The sequence below is a fragment of the Acipenser ruthenus genome, chromosome 7, assembly GCF_902713425.1.
Source record: "Acipenser ruthenus chromosome 7, fAciRut3.2 maternal haplotype, whole genome shotgun sequence".
NCBI lineage: Eukaryota > Metazoa > Chordata > Actinopteri > Acipenseriformes > Acipenseridae > Acipenser > Acipenser ruthenus.
Genome location: NC_081195.1, coordinates 31,233,207 through 31,253,579, shown reverse-complemented (window position 1 = coordinate 31,253,579; position 20,373 = coordinate 31,233,207). Strand labels below are relative to the sequence as shown.

The window sequence follows — 20,373 nt, the reverse complement described above, 5'->3', positions numbered from 1 at the left end:
TTATATGCATCATTTTATATGCTTTCTAAGACCAAAAAATGGTCAAAGGTCAAATTTCAGGATAATGCATTTTAACAAGACCAATATCTATTTACATATTTGTTTTGTACCAATATTTTGTCCGAAAAAGATGACTGTACACTGAATTTTCTTTTGTGAACTTTAGCAAAGACCTACGTCATTGGATTTTGCATAAAAATCTTAGAAAAAACGTTGTTTTTTTAAATATATAAATGTGTCTGCTTTCTTTAGCCTTCTATGGCAAACAGAAAAAAAAAGTAATATGGTGACCTTTCAATTTTATAGCTTTAAAACATTTCTTTACATCTACTCTTTGAAACAAAACAAAAAATGCATGTCTTCCTGCAAAATATTAAGATATAATTAATTATATGCAGTAAAAAGCACTTGTGAGTAAGGGTCAGTCAGCACACAGATTTCCTACAATAAATCAGTTTTCAGGAATTCAAAAATGTTCTCTTTATCTGTGTGCCTCATAGTTACTCTGTGTTTTAGAAGCAGTGTTAGCCCATTCAGTCCATCATTTTTACCACTTTATACAATTACACAGGCAGCTCATTTTCTGTACACATCGTACCAGGATTTTTGAGAACTGCTTGTTTTTTTCCACTGTGTCTTTTTATGCATTTTGCATATATGATCGTTCGTTGTGATCAATTCAACTTCCTCTGCTGGTACATGTGTGATCAAGGATGTTTTTTTCTAAACAGAATGAGGTTTACAAAACATTTAGAAGTTTAGATACTTTCCTTTCACTCTGGGCGCTGGCATCTTTCTTCACAGGCGTTGTCAGAACTGTCGTAAATTATACAAAACACGATGCAATACATATGCAAATTAGCAACATGGTAATGATTCGTCACGCACACGTGACCTTTCATTAGCCCTACTTTAAATTAACACAATTCATCTCAGGTCTGAGTCACTTACTCGCCCTTTTAAATGACCCTGAGCACTGTTTAATGTGTTTTGGTTTCTGAATTATAATGGATAAATGTGTTAATTGTGAAATTAATTTGTAAAGGAGAGGCAAAAAGTCGGAAGAAAACACAGAAAGCCAGAATCCTTAGTGTGTGTATAACTCGTCTTAGCATGAGACGGAGGATGTCTCTCGGAGAAAACTAGAGATAGTCTGTTTCTATTTGTTTATTTAAAAAAAACTTAATTGAACTTAATTTTTTTTTAAATGTAACAAAGATCTAAAGATCAGTCTATTAATTTTCCGGAAAAACACTGTACAACTATTGTTTGTTTTTTTTGTAAATTCAGATTCCGGGGGGGTAAGCCCCCCCTTGCACCTACTTGCAGACGCCCATGCACATGCCTCAGACCAGGTGGAGAATGAGATGCATCGTAGCATAATTTCTGTGTATTGGAACATGTATTTAAGCCAATAGTAATAATTTTAAAAAATAAATAAATAAATTATATTTAATAATCCAATTATTAGGTAATTTAAGTATTTTGTTTTTTGTAACGCACACATTAAATTGCATTGCTAACTCGTCTGAACAGGATATACTTACTGGTTTGAAAACATAAAAATCTGGTTTGTAGCCTATTCATTGTCTAAATGGAGAATATAGCAGGCTTCAGTGTACTTGTGTTTGGGCTGTACATCTAGATATATTGGAAGACGATCCTCCCAGAAAGACCCCGCAGATTTGAGCTACAACTTGACCCTCAGATTACTCTGATGATGTGAGCACAATCACTCACCTTTGGGGAGAACGAGAACATCAAGTGAAAGTTACAAACTCACTGCATGGTTTGGATTTGATGTTTGAGAGTTTTTGCAGATAACCCCCACTGTTTTCATTCCTATATTGACCACTGTCCGTGCACAGAAAGCTAGTACTACATTTTACATATTTTTCATAGGATTCAATCTACCAGTGGAGGCAGCTCAAGTCGTTTTAAAGTAAATTAGTCCCCCAACACGTATGTTTAATATCTACAGCTATGGCCAAAAGTGTTGCATCACCCTATAGAATGAACAAATGTTGCTTCATAAAGTCGAATGAAACCTGCTGAACAATGTTACATTAACATCGAATTACGTACCGCTTTGTTTTTTTCCAACGATACTTGAAAAATGTGACATTTCGAAAATCTATATAGATTTTCTTTGATTACATGATGTTAAGTTAAGAGTCGGGTTAAAACAGATGGAAACAGCAAGATTCGGACTGTTGAAAGGCACTTGATATTCAGGACCTCTCAGTAAAAATCCATGACAGTAAATCACATCTAAACACATTACTGGTCGGTAAAATAACCAGGCAGTAGTTTTATAAATCACTTCTTAAATACTGCCCAGTATTTATTTTCTTTTATGGCCAGAAATTACAGCCATCTTTTATGCATATGACCCATCATGATTTAAAATGAAAATACTTTAATTTTGCTATAACATCTGTCAAAGCTGCACATTTGAGACCCGTGTCAGATAACACAGAAGTTTTGATTTTGTGTTCTTGGCAACAACCGGAGTTTTCCAATTCAAGAAAAACAGAGTTGAGGGATGTAACTCTAAAACCAAAATCAGAGGCCAGAAATGTGGGATTCATATTTGATTCTGATTTATGTTTTGAGGCTCATATCCATAATGTCACCAAAGTGTCTTTTTATCATCTATGAAATATTGCTAAGATTAGGTCTTGTCTTTCATGGCCTGATTCTGAGAAGCTAATTCATGCTTTTGTCTTGTCTACACTCGATTACTGCAATGCTCTTTTTGCTGAGTTACCAGATCTTGGGTTTTCACGGCTACAGTTCAAAACGCAGCGGCACAGCTGCTTAGTAAAAAAAAAAGTGACCACTTAACTCCCATCTGATATTAGAGATGCTCAGTTGCTTAATATTTTTAAATCAAGATTAAAAACTTACTTTTTTAGACTAGCATTTTGTACACATTTTTAAATGAGTTCTTCTCTGTGTATCTAATATTGATGTTTTTATTGTTGTTTTGATTCATTTTACAATAATTTTTACATGTTCATGGTTTTTACTTTGTACTTGTAAAGTGCTTTGAGATACTACAGTATGAAAGGCGCTATATAAATAAATAAACTTACTTATGTAGCAACAGGTAACAAATGGAATTGTTATGTCAACTGTAATCACTTTAGAGACTCATAAGCCCCTTTCACACTGGCATGATATACCCGGGTCAGATCCTACCCGGGCAGGATCCGGTGTCATGCGGGTCGGGTACGTGATTTCGCACTGCTTTTGATAAAGCAGGGTTGACCTGGCTGATAGACGCAAGTAAACAATACACGTATCAATGCCCCGGAAGCAGCTTGTTACAGACGCTTCCATCCAAGCTTCTCTGGATTGAACTGTTGGCCCAAATATTGATTAGAGCAAATGTTTCTTCATCCCTGCTGCAATCTGGCTAATGGTGTGTCTCAAGCAACAAAAATTTGGCTCAACAGAAATGTTCCTTGTGGCAGTGAAACCTTCACGCAGGCATGGCTGTTTGTTATTGCGTTGGCTCACGAATGGCCATCAAGCATTTTGTCTCGCTCAACCCAGGTTAAAGAGTGCAGACCCACATCCTGAGGTGGGTAGCCAGGACCTGGGTCCAGACCCAGGTAGGAGTGCCAGTGTGAAAGGGGCTAAAGATTCTTAGTATTAAATGCATTGTCTCTTGGCTGACAAAGTTAGGCTGTATAGCACTCCCCAGATTGTCACTTCACACATGAGGTATTAATAGAAATGCGGTAGTCTGATCTGTGGGTGTGCATTTACTCTATATAACTTTATATAACAATAGTATAATTTAAGGAATTTTAAACACAAGTTGTTAGTGTTTAATTTTCTAACAACAAAGTTGAATATTCTCCTTTTGAAAAACAAATTAATTCAAGACAGATTACCCTTATGTGTGTGGGTGTTTTAAAACACGTAAATAAACTTCAAACCCTCATTAGAAACAGACGAGTAACATTTAATTATTACCAAGCATTATTTAAAAGCAATAGGACCCAAAGAAGAGGGCTTACCGAATATTGCGGAAAACAAAAGTCCACGAGTAATGCGGCTTGCTCAACTCCATTTGTGCTCTGTAGGCATCCTGGGTATTTCTAATAGTGTAAATAATTCAACTCTACACAAAAAAAAATCTTCTACTCTGTACACAAAAGCGAACATGGCTTGTGAACAGTTTGTGAAACATGTAAATAAATAAAAGTACCAGTGTCACATCAATTTAAACTACCCATCAAGCTTGCGTACTGTGCATGCCCAGATAATTTTCACTCTACACTGCGCATGCCCAGGTTTGTTTTCCTTAAGACACAGACACAGATCTGGTGTTAACGAACGATAAAGTGTATTACAGAGCTAGGTAAGCAAAAGGCAACTATATGCTGACTGCAAATTTTTGAAGCGTAGTGTTTTCTTAACACAATAATAACTTCAAAGTAACCCTTATGTACATCTTTGTAAAATTGTTTTGCAAATGTATTATTATTATTATTATTATTATTATTATTATTATTATTATTATTATTATAGATATCTCCTGATGTGAATTCGGATCATGTTGTTGATATTCGTTTAAAAATAAGATTTTGACAAGGTAGCAAAATCTGACACTTATATATCATATTTTGCTACCGGTAGCAAATTTTGACGAAGTAGCAGAAATTCATGTTACAACGGTAACTTTTTATTTTCTAATTAGGATTTGAGTGCAGGTTTGTGTATTTGTTTAAGTTTAAGGATTTAAGTTACTGTTAGGTCCTAAACTTTATCAGCTACAGTGCCTTGCGAAAGTATTCGGCCCCCTTGAACTTTGCGACCTTTTGCCACATTTCAGGCTTCAAACATAAAGATATGAAACTGTAATTTTTTGTGAAGAATCAACAACAAGTGGGACACAATCATGAAGTGGAACGAAATTTATTGGATATTTCAAACTTTTTTAACAAATAAAAAACTGAAAAATTGGGCGTGCAAAATTATTCAGCCCCTTTACTTTCAGTGCAGCAAACTCTCTCCAGAAGTTCAGTGAGGATCTTTGAATGATCCAATGTTGACCTAAATGACTAATGATGATAAATAGAATCCACCTGTGTGTAATCAAGTCTCCGTATAAATGCACCTGCACTGTGATAGTCTCAGAGGTCCGTTTAAAGCGCAGAGAGCATCATGAAGAACAAGGAACACACCAGGCAGGTCCGAGATACTGTTGTGGAGAAGTTTAAAGCCGGATTTGGATACAAAAAGATTTCCCAAGCTTTAAACATCCCAAGGAGCACTGTGCAAGCGATAATATTGAAATGGAAGGAGTATCAGACCACTGCAAATCTACCAAGACCTGGCCGTCCCTCTAAACTTTCAGCTCATACAAGGAGAAGACTGATCAGAGATGCAGCCAAGAGGCCCATGATCACTCTGGATGAACTGCAGAGATCTACAGCTGAGGTGGGAGACTCTGTCCATAGGACAACAATCAGTCGTATACTGCACAAATCTGGCCTTTATGGAACAGTGGCAAGAAGAAAGCCATTTCTTAAAGATATCCATAAAAAGTGTTGTTTACAGTTTGCCACAAGCCACCTGGGAGACACACCAAACATGTGGAAGAAGGTGCTCTGGTCCGATGAAACCAAAATCGAACTTTTTGGCAACAATGCAAAACGTTATGTTTGGCGTAAAAGCAACACAGCTCATCACCCTGAACACACCATCCCCACTGTCAAACATGGTGGTGGCAGCATCATGGTTTGGGCCTGCTTTTCTTCAGCAGGGACAGGAAAGATGGTTAAAATTGATGGGAAGATGGATGGAGCCAAATACAGGACCATTCTGGAAGAAAACCTGATGGAGTCTGCAAAAGACCTGAGACTGGGACGGAGATTTGTCTTCCAACAAGACAATGATCCAAAACATAAAGCAAAATCTACAATGGAATGGTTCACAAATAAACATATCCAGGTGTTAGAATGGCCAAGTCAAAGTCCAGACCTGAATCCAATCGAGAATCTGTGGAAAGAACTGAAAACTGCTGTTCACAAATGCTCTCCATCCAACCTCACTGAGCTCGAGCTGTTTTGCAAGGAGGAATGGGCAAAAATTTCAGTCTCTCGATGTGCAAACCTGATAGAGACATACCCCAAGCGACTTACAGCTGTAATCGCAGCAAAAGGTGGCGCTACAAAGTATTAACTTAAGGGGGCTGAATAATTTTGCACGCCCAATTTTTCAGTTTTTTATTTGTTAAAAAAGTTTGAAATATCCAATAAATTTCGTTCCACTTCATGATTGTGTCCCACTTGTTGTTGATTCTTCACAAAAAATTACAGTTTCATATCTTTATGTTTGAAGCCTGAAATGTGGCAAAAGGTCGCAAAGTTCAAGGGGGCCGAATACTTTCGCAAGGCACTGTATATATTTTAAGTTTTAGTAATTAAAGATATCTAATAGTCTACGTGTTAATGCTGATCATGCTGTTGTTCAGTATCCTGTTGACAGTGTGTTTTCATACAGTTTATTCAAAGCCTCCTTCCTGGCTGTGTTAGAGAGAAGAGCACTGTCCTGTTGTTGTTGTGATATGGTGAAATAAAGTTGCTGAAAGTGATCAGACTGCATCCAGTTGTTTGATTTCTTCAACTGTCGTTCAAACCGGAAACTAGTTGCTATTGTGGATACTGTATTGCAGCTGACATCAAACACTATTCTCGATTTTGTATTTTTCTTACTTTATTTGCTATACTAAATGTAAATTGATATATTGGATGTATAGAACAGGTCTACATTGACAAACAACGTTCAGAGGGTGTGTTATGTACAATTGATTTGGAACAGTGATTAAACATAGGTCTTAACCAGAGATTAAGGCCAGTTTTAGGCACTGCAACCCATGCAATTGCAAGGCCCCCCCTGTTATTGTGGCTCAGTTACTGTAAAAGGTTTCTATTCACCTTAAGTCTGCACCAGAATGAATGACTTATTAGCCATTTTACCATTCTTCTTATCTATAAGCCGCAAGCCATAAACAGAACGTGTCGGGGTTTAAAGCTGTGCGCAAATTTATATCAATATGTGCCTGTCACAAAGACGGCCAGAGTGGGTTGCCTCAGACCAGAAAGGAATTCAAACACAGACAGAGACGGTGGTGATGATGAGCTGAGTGCAATGGCTGCACTCAGCGTTTATTAACAAATAAAAGGTTTGAAAACAGCACAAAAACAGGACACGGCACTTGCGCCAAAATAAACAGACATACAAAACGACTAAACACTAAACAGACGGTGCAGGACAGACAAAACACTTATTATATTTACGCTTACAATTTTACTCCTTCTCTCTCACCCGTTCTCCACTCTCTGAACACCTAACCCCGAGTGACTAAAAATGTGCCTATTTATACTGTTGTGTTGCACATATTATATTTAACCAGCACGTGAAGTGATTTGTGCCCTCCTCGTGCCTAAATACAAATCTACACTTTTTAAATACACGTGAAACACAGACCCGTTTATATCCTGTGTACCAATCTATACACCAACATTAACATACGCACCATACATACAACACATAACACACAAAATACACACAGGGGCGGGCACTTTGCCACATATACCCCCCCCTGTGCAAAGCACACATGGCCTCAACGGCCACCTCCCCCCTTAAATACCCAGCAGTCCAGGCCAAAGTCTCGGGCTGGGAAGGGAGGCTTCAGTGGGCCCATGGCTGGAAATGCTGTCAGCTCCCCTGCCGGTAGTGGCACGGCTGACAGCATGCTGGTCCCGTCCTGCAGCGAAAAAGCTGTGGGGGCAGGTGGTCCCCCGACCTCCCCCTTCTTCGTAGCCGGCAGCTCCCTCCTGTGGGGCTCCGGCCACAAGAACTCCTGCAGCGAAACTGCTGCTGGGGAAAGTGGTCTCCAGACCTCGTCCCCCTTCTTCGTGGCCGGCAGCTCCCCTTTCTGGGGCTCCGGCCACCGTACTCCCTGTGGAGGTACGGGCAGCAGAGGCAGCTCCTGCTCCTCTGCTCCGGGCGGTGGCGGAAGCAGAGGCAGCTCCAGCTCCTCTGCTCCTGGTGGTGGTGGAGGCAGAGGCAGCTCCTGCTCTTCTGCTCCTAGTGGAGGAAGCGGTGGAGGTGACGGAGGCAGAGGCAGCTCCTGCTCCTCTGCTCCTAGTGGAGGAAGCGGTGGAGGTGGCGGAGGCAGAGGCAGCTCCTGCTCCTCTGCTCCTTCCGGTGGAGGTGGCGGAGACAGAGGCAGAACCTGCTGCTCTGTTCCTGCCGGTGGAGGTGGCGGAGGCAGAGGCAGCTCCTCTGCTCCTGGTGGCACTGGCTCCCTCCGCTGTGGCGGCTGGGCTGGTGCGCGTCGTGCTGCCTTCAGCAGCATGAATAGAGGCTGCTGGGGGACACCAGCCTCCTGCCCCTCTCCCCCAAAAAAATTTTCAGGGGGTTGGGCCTGTAACTCCTCCCCTTCCGGCTCTTGGGGCTGAACCAGCAGGCATTTTCCCTCTGCTGGTGGCTTGGGTCCCAGAGCTGTGGAAGCCCCGACTTGCCTCCCTTTGGGCTGTGGACGCACCGACTCCTCCCTTTTGGGCTGTGGACGCACCGACTCCTCCCTTTTGGGCTGTGGACGCACCGACTCCTCCCTTTTGGGCTGTGGACGCACCGACTCCCCCCTCTTGGGCTGTGGACGTTCGGGCTCCCCCCACTCAGGCGTAGGACGTTCGGGCTCCTCCCACTCAGGCGTAGGACGTTCGGGCTCCTCCCACTCAGGCGTAGGACGTTCGGGCTTCTTCCACTCAGGCGTAGGACGTTCAGGCTCCTTCCGCTTGGGCTGTGGACGCTCAGGCTCCTCCCGTTTGGGCTGTGGACGCTCAGGCTCCTCCCATTTGGGCTGTGGACGCTCAGGCTCCTCCCATTTGGGCTGTGGACGCTCAGGCTCCTCCCATTTGGGCTGTGGACGCTCAGGCTCCTCCCGCTCGGGCTGTGGACGCTCAGGCTCCTCCCGCTTGGGCTGTGGATGCTCAGGCTCCTCCCCATAACTGCGGAAGGGACAGTGGGCAAACAGGTGATCCTGGTCGCAGAGGAGGCACCCCGGCGATGGCTTGTTACATCGCCGTGGATGCCTGGCCCTTAGGCGGCACTCCTCCTCCCTGTCCTTCACCTCTTTATCTGTCTCTGCCTCCCGCTTGGGCTGCGGAGGCAAAACCAGCAGGCATTCACCCTCTGCTGGTGGAGATGGGGACAGCAGGTACTCCTCTGCTGGTGGTCCTGCTACCTGGGCTGCTGTTCCGTTTATCGTTGCCTCCAGGTAGCTGAGGAGAAACTCCACACCTTCCTCCAAGGTGTTTGGGGTGTGTTCCTGCTGATAGGCCTCCCATCTCTCACTGTCCATCATCCACAGGGCCCGGACGACTATGGGCAGAGCCTGGGCCTCCAGCCCAGCATTCTCCAGGAACCAGTCCCGCCATTTTGTGGCATCTTCTGCCATTATATATATACCTCCTGGTCTGACGCTTGGAGGCGCGGCTATCCCACGATGACACCACGTGTCACAAAGACGGCCAGAGTGGGTTGCGTCAGACCAGAAAGGAATTCAAACACAGACAGAGACGGTGGTGATGATGAGCTGAGTGCAATGGCTGCACTCAGCGTTTATTAACAAATAAAAGGTTTGAAAACAGCACAAAAACAGGACACGGCACTTGCGCCAAAATAAACAGACATACAAAACGACTAAACACTAAACAGACGGTGCAGGACAGACGAACAAACACGGTGAGTACAAACAAAACACTTATTATATTTACGCTTACAATTTTACTCCTTCTCTCTCACCCGTTCTCCACTCTCTGAACACCTAACCCTGAGTGACAAAAAATGTGCCTATTTATACTGTTGTGCTGGGATTCAATTACTAATTAATTATTCACTTGAATCCCAGCACGTGAATTAATTCTGTGCAACCCCGTGCTCACATATTATATTTAACCAGCATGTGAAGTGATTTGTGCCCTCCTCGTGCCTAAATACAAATCTACACTTTTTAAATACACGTGAAACACAGACCCGTTTATATCCCGTGTACCAATCTATACACCAACATTAACATACGCACCATACATACAACACATAACGCACAAAATACACACAGGGGCGGGCACTTTGCCACAGTGCCTCTAATCATGTAACCCACGATTTAAGATAAAAACACAGAGACATTTAAATATTAACTGATTTTGACACATACAAACAAAGTTTGCTTGCACGTGCCATCAGTACTGCAGACTTGAGGGGAATACATGTAGGGGAGACCGGGGTTGGTTGTCACATGGGTTGGTTGTCACAGTGCTTATAATTTTGTTACTAGGTGGTGCTAGTGCATGATTTGAAGTGATTATCATGTTAAATAAAGCCAGATACGAGGTATCTATAGTGCAAGAAATACATTATTGTGTAATGTCTGGTTGGGGCAGGTTGCCACATAATGTTTGGGGACACAACCAGCCCCAACAATAGCCAATACACATATACATGCATACATGGGCCTATTATATACCTATATACAGCTATTTTACATTGTGTAATCAAAGAAACTACAAAATGACATTGCAAAAGTACATTGCTTTTGTTAGATTTCAAAATGTCACATTTAGAATTTTTTTTTCAGTTTTCCATTAAGTATATGGAATACTACGAAGCGGTATGTAATTCAATATGTTAACGTAACATTGTTCAGCAGGTTTCATTCGACACTGTGTAACGGGAACAGAGTACCCTTAACTAAATGGCACGACAATTTATTCCGTAGGGTAGGTGGAAGTTGGTCATTTAGGAAAGGGTCGCAGCTACGGTATCCAAACTCAATGACCCAGACATTAAACGGTGTGGCATCTGAGGATTGGAGGTGCGGATGCGCTCGTTAACCTAGGGGTCATGAGCGAGGATATAAATAGGGGTCATAGCTGACGTGATCTGTTCCTTGGTAAATGGTTAGTGCTGAAAATCTACAAGGAGTCTGTGTGCTGTTTCATAAACCGTGAGTTTTGTCTTGTGTTTGTTAGTGTTTTGTTAACTGTCATCTATTTTTTAATAGACTACCAGTTGCATGATCCGGAGCTGTAGCGAAAGCCAGCATAAACCCAGACATCACTTTCACCCCTGCATTTCACGGAGAACTGTATTTCACCACTTACACATATTCATTATCACTAAGAACTGTGTTTGTGTTTTGTGTTTAGTGTTGGTGTGTAAAACTGGACTTTTGGTTACGGGTCAAACCCGGGGAATTACAAATACCGAGTGATACACGCCGCTGTATCACTCCAACATTATAATTTACAGGTGTTTGCCATAAGGCTCTGGACATTGTTAATTTATCAATAGACACCCTTGCACCTGGAAATCATTTTCTGTCTGTTTTGTATCCGCTCTGCACCGCACTCACCTGTATTCACTTACCACTTTGCCACAATTCTATAGGGTGATATAAAACTTTTGGCCATAGCTGTAGACTGAGATTTTATTTATGCATAACTATTATTTTTCCTCATTTATAACTAATGTATGTTTCTTGCAGTTGAAAACATGGTTAGAGAAAGGTAAAACTGAGAAAGGTACAACACCACCAGATGTTTTCGTTTTGTGTTTCTTTTACAGCGACATGTAGGCAATGTCCCCAGATATATTATATTATTTGATGTTTGTCCTCCCGTTCTATGGATGCTGTAATATAATTTTACAGCCTCCACAGAGCACTACAAAGAGAAATATTAGTATCTTTGTAGTCTTAGTCATATCATTGTGACAGAGAACGAATGATCCCTAGTGAACAATCTCCCTCCCGACCTGTGAGGGCGCGGTATAACAGGAACAGTGTGCCCCGGACTGGATGGTTCTGCAGTTCATTCCAGGGTCAGTCAGAAGCCAGCCATCCAGGAAGGGGGCAGAGTCACAATACCAGAAGTCATCGCCCTAGTATGGTAAGCGATGTGTCAGTCATGGATTGGAGGAGACGTGATTGAACTAGCTATTGGAGGGGGCGTGACTAAGGGTATTTTAGGGAATGTGACGATGCAATCTGTTCCTTTGTTTTGGTTACTGCTAGGACCTGTAAAGGAAACTGTATAAAATGAAACCGTGAGTGTTTGTATTTGTTTTGTTAATCACTGTTTATTTGTATTTAGTAGATGGCTAACAACCGGGAGCTGTTGCTGTTCCAGCCAGCATTAAACCCGGATTCCAACCCTGGTCTCCCCTATAAGTGTCTCACATGTGTGCTGCATGTTTGAATGAACCTAGAAACAAATACAAATAAATGTGTTTCCAGCCAATGTATCGTCCTTGCCTTTTGCGATGCTCGACTATATCTACAGGGGACATTTGCTGGGCTGCCCTAACCTCAGTATTGCCTTGCGTCTGCTTTGGACTGCCTGTCTTGTCAGGGCAGAGAAGCTTTTCATACCTGAGCATGAAATTAATCAAAAACTATTTACTTTCTACAATGTCGCAGGAATGTTTGACTCAACTCATGTACCAGATTTGCAGAAAACTGGATTATTCAGATAGAATTGCAGACTTTACCTCTGTGAAAACACGAAAGGTTCATTTCTGTCTCTGTGTGTGTGTGTTGTTTTTTTTTTGTGAGTCCTGTAGTAAAATGCAATACATTTAATAGTATTGTTGCTGCCCTGTTTGAAAGTCATGAAGCTTTGCATGGGACAAACGTAACCACTGATTAAGACCCTCATATTGACCAATCAGGTTGAAGGAAATCTCAGATCCAATTTGTAATAAATTATTCAAGGCTTAAAAAAGTCTTTTGAGGTCCCCGAGTGGCCAGTTAAAGCACTGCCGCTGGGAGAGCGCAGGAACAGTCACACAGCTTGGACGGCTGTTCACGTCCGGGCTGTGCAAAGAGGCCGAACTTTACTGGGGACTCCGAAGGTGGCGTCACATTGGCTCTGACACTCCCGGGTAGCCGGCCCACCTCTGCTCTGAATTGCTTGTTGTAAAAGCGATTCTGGCTTTAGGCTTGTGAGATCGGAGGATGCTCACACGCCCTCAGAATGTCTGTGCTGTGTGGGGACCCACTGCGGTGAGAAGAAAAAATGTAATTGGACATTCCAAATTGGGGGAAAAATAAATAAAAATAATAATTGGTCACTAAATAAAAATTTTAAAAAAATAATAATAAATGAATGTGAATATGAATAGGGCCCATGATATGACACAGACCCACAGAAAGGGATCAATTTCATGGTCTTGCAGATGTGACAAGATTTATTAAGGACATTTAGAAGAGAACAGTGGCGGCTCATCATAGGAGGCCCTGTCTACTTGAAACTATCTAAATAAATAAGCTTATGTATTTATTTATTTATATGTAATATGCAACAATAAATATATAGCTTTTACGCAGAGGCAGCCATCCGATCCAAATTCTCCACTCAGTACTGCTATATGTTTGGAGGAGGCAGACTCGCTTTTGTCTCCTCTGTAGTTATGATTAGCACATCTGTTTGCCATCATATTCTTCCATTTCTAGAAGGCTTGCATAAAATGCTGAGTAAAGCCATTTAAAAAATAGCCAAGGGTGGCATTCTTCCTCCTCCCCTTTTGCCTGTTTTAGCCAATCATTGATGGCCTTGGATGCTAATACTGATGAGACCGAATGGAACGAAGCGCAGTTTAGAAGGACGTAGCGAATGACAATAGATTGATTAATTTTAAATTACTGTTTATATTTGTTTCTTCAAATTGTAAAGTATCTTGCTCTGGAATTAAAGCTTGGCTAAATTCCTTTTTTTATTAAATAGATACGTTTCATATTGTAACGTTCTCTGTTCCCGCAGGCAGGCGCATCACACAGGGTGAGGCAATCCACACACAGGCGGAGGGCGGGCGCGAACCCGGGACCTCTCGCACTGAAGCATAGCGCCGATACCTCTGTACAAAAGAGCCGGCTCCTTTGCAAGGAGCGTATATCAGGCTTATGTCTTTGTGTGTGATTACGTCACCTACCAGCCCTACTGCTGCCTTCCCCGGTGCATGCTACACTCTCCCCTGTCAGCCTCAAGTCCGCCCCGGACTTGCTAACCAGGCTACAGTCCGACGAGTGCGTACCGGGATACCTGCGTCCACTTCTGACACCAATGTAGCGATGTCAAGAAGGAACCTAAACAGAGTTGCTTAAAGTAAACACTTGGTTTATTCTCACACAAATAAATCTAACAAAATAACCACTGCAAACCACTTTGCCACACTTCTTCTTTCCATTACTACACTCCTATACTAGATAGACAGTTCTGTACCTAGGGGCCTGTGACAGAAAGACAATGATAATTGGTGGTAAATCTCCCTCCCGACCTGTGAGGGCGCTAAGTAACGGGAACAGAGTACCCTGGACTACTTGGTCTTACACTTTGTTCCGAGGGTTAAAAGGAAATCAGTCATTTAGAAAAGGGGCGGAGCTTCGGTACACTAACTCATCGACCCGGATGAGTTTACAAAGGGGTCATGAGTGACGGTATAAATAGGGGTCGAAGCGACGTAATCTGTTCCTTCATTTTGGTTAATTAAAAGTGACACTGGAAGGACCTGTGTTTTTGTGAATCAGTATTGTGTTTGTTTTCTTTTGTCTATTTGTTGCTTGTAATCACTAGACAGCTAACACGTTCCGGATGCTGTCGCCAGAGGCCAGCACAAACCCAGAACAGCACTTCACTCGTATCACAATAAACTGTATTTGTACCACAATCACTAATTCATGCACTAAAGGGATTGTTTATGTGTTTTCTGTTTAATGTGGGGATACAATAACGGGACGATTATTTCGGGACAAACCAGGTGATTATAACGTAAGTAATACACGCCGTTATATTACTTACCAGCATTATTATTTACTGTTTGTTTTGCTGTCAGGCACTGGACATGAAAGAAATAAAAACAAACCTTTGCACCTGGATTATAATTGTCTGTCTGTTCTTTGATCACCTGCACACTGTTAACCACTTTGCCACAGGGCCTCTCGAACCATGTTTATTGTAAATGACTGAAAACTGATTGGCGGCTTACTGTGGTGAAATGTTTGCTGTTTATCATACAGAATCTTGCAATGGTCATTCAATATAAAAGAAAAAAAAATTAAACTTCTATAAGAAAAACACCGACTAGCACAGCCCGAACGACCAGAAGGACACTTGTGGAGCGTTGCTTTTGAAGGTAATAAAATGAATGGTATGCATTTTTTAAATTTTATTTATAAGTTAACATTTAAATAAGAAAAGGGTTTTAGGTTTAGCTGTGCTGGTCCATATACGAGAAGTACAATAAAGTTATCTGGGGGACTAACTGTAGTAAGATCCCCTGAATATGTTTATACATGAGGAGTGGAAACTGAAGGTAAAGAATGTTTGTCTTCAAGAGTAAGTAGCGGGGTTCCGAAAAAAAGCATTACCCGTCCCCACTTGTTGCTACCACTGTTTAAATAACGCACCTGCAATTTTTATTTTCATTGCTAACATCCTGACAGCTTTTTACACTTATAACTTTAAAGTCTGTTTTAAAGCTGTTTTCAAAATGTTCGCTCTAGTGCACTGGTAGTGTAAGGATTATAGCCCACATTGTCAAACAGTTGTGGTACGGAACAGAAAAGCCAGAGCACTTGTTATGTTTGATTTTGTTTTTAATTGCTCTTCCTGCAGTGATTTAGAGAACAGATCTCAAACTCCAGTGTACTAGAACAGACATTTTGAACTAAGCTTTGAAACAGACTTTAAAGTACGTTATTTAAACAGTTGTAGCAACACGTGGGGACGTACAACGCTATATTTTTTTGGAACCCCACTACTCTTTAAAGGTCATTCTCAGAACATTTTCTTTTCTTTTAAAATCTCATAACATAGATATCTTCAAGGACATGGTGCTACAAATTATTTCCAGTAATTCTATTGTGATATTTATTTGCATAATTTTGTAGGTTTCCTATATGAAAAATGCACATATTATGGTATATGTGAATTTGATTTTTAATGGTAATTTCTTTGAAGCTGTTAGTGAAGAAAACTAATTAAACATGCTTTGCACGTACTTCATGCTACACTTCCAGTCAACTTTGAGAGATTGCATGAATGAACTAAGTTGAACTTGTTAATCTTAGGAAAACCAGTGATTAGTACACAAAGGTGAGCTTTGTGTGAAGCCTTTGAGTTCCTTTAATGAAAATAAATGTAAACAAAACCTTTTCTTTTCTTACAGAGAAATATATATTTTTTCTTTAAAGTATCCTCAGCAAGAGTCATTATCTAAAAATGTACTTAAAAAAACTGTGCCCATTTTCTTCAGTTATAGATCTTATATTTCTTGCCTAGCATTTTATACAAAAGCAGTAACACACTATAGGGCGGTCCAATATCCAATGTCTTATTGGAACACCCTTGAGAGAGTTATTGCAGTTATAAAATGGCACCTACCTGACCCCTCCCAAAGTGAATCGGGAAGGTTTTGAAAGCTCCAAGCCATGGTGGTTTGGTAACATATTTGCCTTAGGTTGAAACACTTATTAGGTATCTTTGCCTGAGGAGCATGCTTGAATTCAAGATTTTGCATGCAAGCTCACAAACCAAATTGGCACTGCTATAAAATGTAATAATAATAATAATAATAATAATACATTTTATTTGTTGGACGCCTTTCAGGACACTCAAGGACATCTTACATTAAAAGTAGGCCTACATAAAATCAAGTGCAATCCATAAAGTCATAAAATCAAGTGCATCAATCAACAGTGCAATTTAAAATCTAAAAATCTAAAATCAAAAGACCAGACAAAACAGGACAGATAAAAAGAGGGAGGGGTTGGGTAGAGGATACGAACCCAGTTTAGGGTAAGGGTTTAGGTTTAGGGGGTTGGGTTGGGAATAGGATACAGACCCGGTTTAGGGTAAGGATTTAGGTTGGGGGGGGGCACTTAGGGATACATAGGGATACTGGGAAGGCACAGAAGGGGGGGTAGGACAGAGTCAAACATAGACCATAGACTAAAGGTCATAGGCTTCCTAAAGGCCCGGGCACCCATGGAGAGAAGCGGAATGGAGGGGTGACAAGGAGACCAGCAGAGGAGGAGCGGAGGGAGCGGGAGGGGGCATAGACTGGGAGAAGGTCATAGAGGTAGGTGGGTGCCAGGTTATGGAGGGCTTTGTAGGTGAGGAGGAGTGTCTTAAAGTCAATACGGTATTGCACAGGGAGCCAGTGTAGATTGATGAGGATTGGTGTGATGTGTTCAGTGTATCTAGTACGAGTGAGGATTCTGGCAGCAGAGTTCTGGACCAGTTGGAGTCTGTTGGTGAGTTTGGTGGGAAGGCATGGATGAGGGTTTCAGTGCTGGAGTGTGAAAGTGAGGATCGGAGCCTGGAGATATTACGGAGGTGAAAGAATGCTGTCCGGGTGATGGTTTTTATGTGGGATTCGAATGAGAGGGAACTGTCCAGGGAGACACCGAGGCTTTTGACTTGTGTTGAAAGAGGGACCGGGAAACCATCTATGGTGATGTTGAGCATGACCTCCGTCTTGTTGCTGTTGAGTTGGAGGAGGTTCATGCTCATTCCAGCTCCGGATGTCTTGAAGGCAGTTAATGAGGGAGGTGGGAGGGAGGGGAGTGGTGTGTTTGGTGGAGAAGTAGAGCTGGGTGTCATCAGCATAGCAGTGGAAGTGAACTTTGTGATGTCGCATGATCTTGCCCAGGGGTAGGAGGTATATGATCAAGAGGACAGGACCCAACACTGACCCCTGGGGGACACCCTGTGAGACAGCCGCACACCCTGATCTGTAGCAATTAATGAAGATAGTTTTTTGTAACGGTTTGTTGTTATTTTTGGGATGTTTTGGACAAAAACCCTTTAGCTGCTTTAGTGCTGAAGAAGGGCTTTTTTTAATGATTTAAACCTTTTGTGTACATCCTAAAGAAAACTTGTAATTTGTGTTATATTTCTACACTACAGTTATACCTCCTGTCAAACATATCAATAGAAAGATAGACATTAATTCATTAAAGACATTAATCCACAGGAATGAACAAATGTGGTACTTTTTGAAGACAATAAAGCATTATGAAATGCTTATTTGCTACACTGTCTGACTGGAGTACTAATTTAGAGTTGTGAGCTATCACTTGAGCATGGTAAGTGACCTGTTTGTTAAAAATAAGTACACATTGCATGGGTCATGTCTGTTCTGGGTTATTTTAGGTAGTACCTTACTGCCCCCTAGAGGGAACTCTGTGCAAGCAGTTTGACATCAATAGCAGCAGTAATAGTAGCAGCCTTCCAATGCTGCAGAAACAATGTTGATAAAGAAGTGTGACCTAGTAGCTTACAACTTGGAGAAAATGTGTACACAGCAAGATGTGGACTGGTTAAAAGGGTGGCATAGTTATTTACAAAGTAGGTCAATACACGCTGCACTAAAATAAACGTCACTGAAATAGACAGGTATTTACCTGTGATACATTGTTTCTGCTGCATCATTACTTTGACTCCTGCCACAGCTGTAAATTCCAAATCACCAGGATGATGAAAAAGGTGTAAAAGAATAGAATAAGAATTTGAATTTAATTGTTTAATCACAATTTGATAAGCCTCTCGTCACATATGCTAACATGTAAGTGTGACATACAGATGGATGACAATGTACCAACCCTTTATACCCACAATCTGATACTCTCAGCAACCTGTGCTAAATAATGTTCATTCCAAGTTTCACAACAATTTGATTAGCCGGTCTCCAGACATATGGAAAAAATGGTGTTACATACACCATGTACATATGCCCGCCTCTACTAAATCAACTTCGCAGGAGTAAAATAACCCTGAACTTTCTAACTTAGTGGAAACTACAGTAGCTAATTTACACAATGAAATTAAACTTATAGGACCACTGCGCTGAAAATAACAGAACTGGCAGGCATGTAACTGTACTGGACACCTGAGCTGTCTGATCCTTTGAAATACGTTACTACTGGTCGGGGTTTAATGGATGATGGAGTTTGAACATGGATAAGGGTTCCTGATTTACAAAACTGAAACTCATTCCTGAGGGTAGCTATTCACTGGATAAACTGAAATCTACTGTCAACCTGTTTAGTGATGCTGTACCATGATTTGTATTTGGTCAATACGTCTGAATAATATTGGCATTTTTGGAAAGATTACACTCCCAGGTGTGAAATGGCTGGGAACAGAGTCATTTCTCATTGTTCAGTATGATTAATAAACCTCTTCTCTAGTGTGGTAAATAATCATGTATTTATGTTACATAATTTTGTTTTTTAGTAATTTGTCACATATTTTTGGAATATAAGGTTATTTTTTCTCTGCAAGATTCGATTCAAGTTCTTAAAGGTTGAAAAAGGGATCTGTTTCAGTAAAAGCAAAATATTTGAATCCAGAGATATTGCAATTCTATAATTTTCCAGTGGGTGTGCCAAAGTTCTGCAAGTTGGAATTTAAGGAGTTAATAAGGCATACTGGACAATTAATCATTATTGTGCACTTTTCTAAAATAGTTGAGAGATACTGACCTGTCAAACAAATCCAGCATCCTGCCTAGTTAGCTGTTTAATATTTTCTATTCATAAATAATTGCTAATGGTTTTCATATTAAGGGGATACAGCGTCTATAGCCGAGTATCTCTGTTTGGTAGTGCCTGGTCAGTCTTCTCCATGATTGTGTCCTCGTTGTTTCCTACATTGCCACTGTCGGTCCCAGCTGGTTTGGGACAGAAGGGTATATACCGAACCCAGGATGCAGTGCAGATGCGTGACCCAATCCCGAAGGGCAGGCTGTACACCTCCTCGCTCTCCAGAGTCTCGCCAGACTGCTGGTGCGCCTCCTTCCAGACGACGATGCCACGCTCCTTCTTTGACCCTGAAACCAAGTGCAGAGAGAGCTTTCAGAAGCATACTGTCTCAGGCACCTCCGGTGGTCTGGGTCCGTCAATGGGGTTCAGCTTCAGGGTCAGTCCGAGGCCAAGGAAGACACAGAGGCTTGTTGTTCCAGTGAAATAAGCTTACTTGCATTATTGTAGTTCCCAATATAAGAAAACATGTTACACATAACTTTGGTTCCCTGTTTTCAATTTTTATTTGGGAACGTTCACCAGGAGAAAGTAAATTTGTCTTCTAAACATTGCAGTAGATCCAGTTCATGCTCCACAAGCTGCTGGTGCTCTGATTGAAATGAGTGGCATATTGTGGGAACAGAAAAGCTGCATTGTTGAGTCTGATCTGGATACACTGCAATGCTAGAAGACATTTGTTATCAGAAGTTACTAACCTAGGTGTAAGGTTCGATTCCACTCTGTCTTTTGAGGCTCACATT

At 41.5% G+C, this 20,373-nt stretch overlaps 1 protein-coding gene across 2 annotated transcripts in view; it reads right to left on the bottom strand.

The window, feature by feature from the left end:
* Positions 1–16,418: 16,418 nt before the first annotated feature.
* The window catches only part of LOC117415263 (solute carrier family 23 member 1-like), a 37,284-nt gene continuing 33,329 nt past the window's right edge, over positions 16,419–20,373 (bottom strand). The window contains exon 13 of one of the 2 annotated variants that reach the window (XM_059026780.1): positions 16,419–19,920. In XM_059026780.1, the coding sequence (XP_058882763.1) occupies positions 19,670–19,920 (251 nt within the window). In that variant the 3' untranslated portion in view covers positions 16,419–19,669. The remainder of the gene's footprint in view (positions 19,921–20,373) is intronic. The other variant, XM_034025372.3, reaches the window with a different exon arrangement.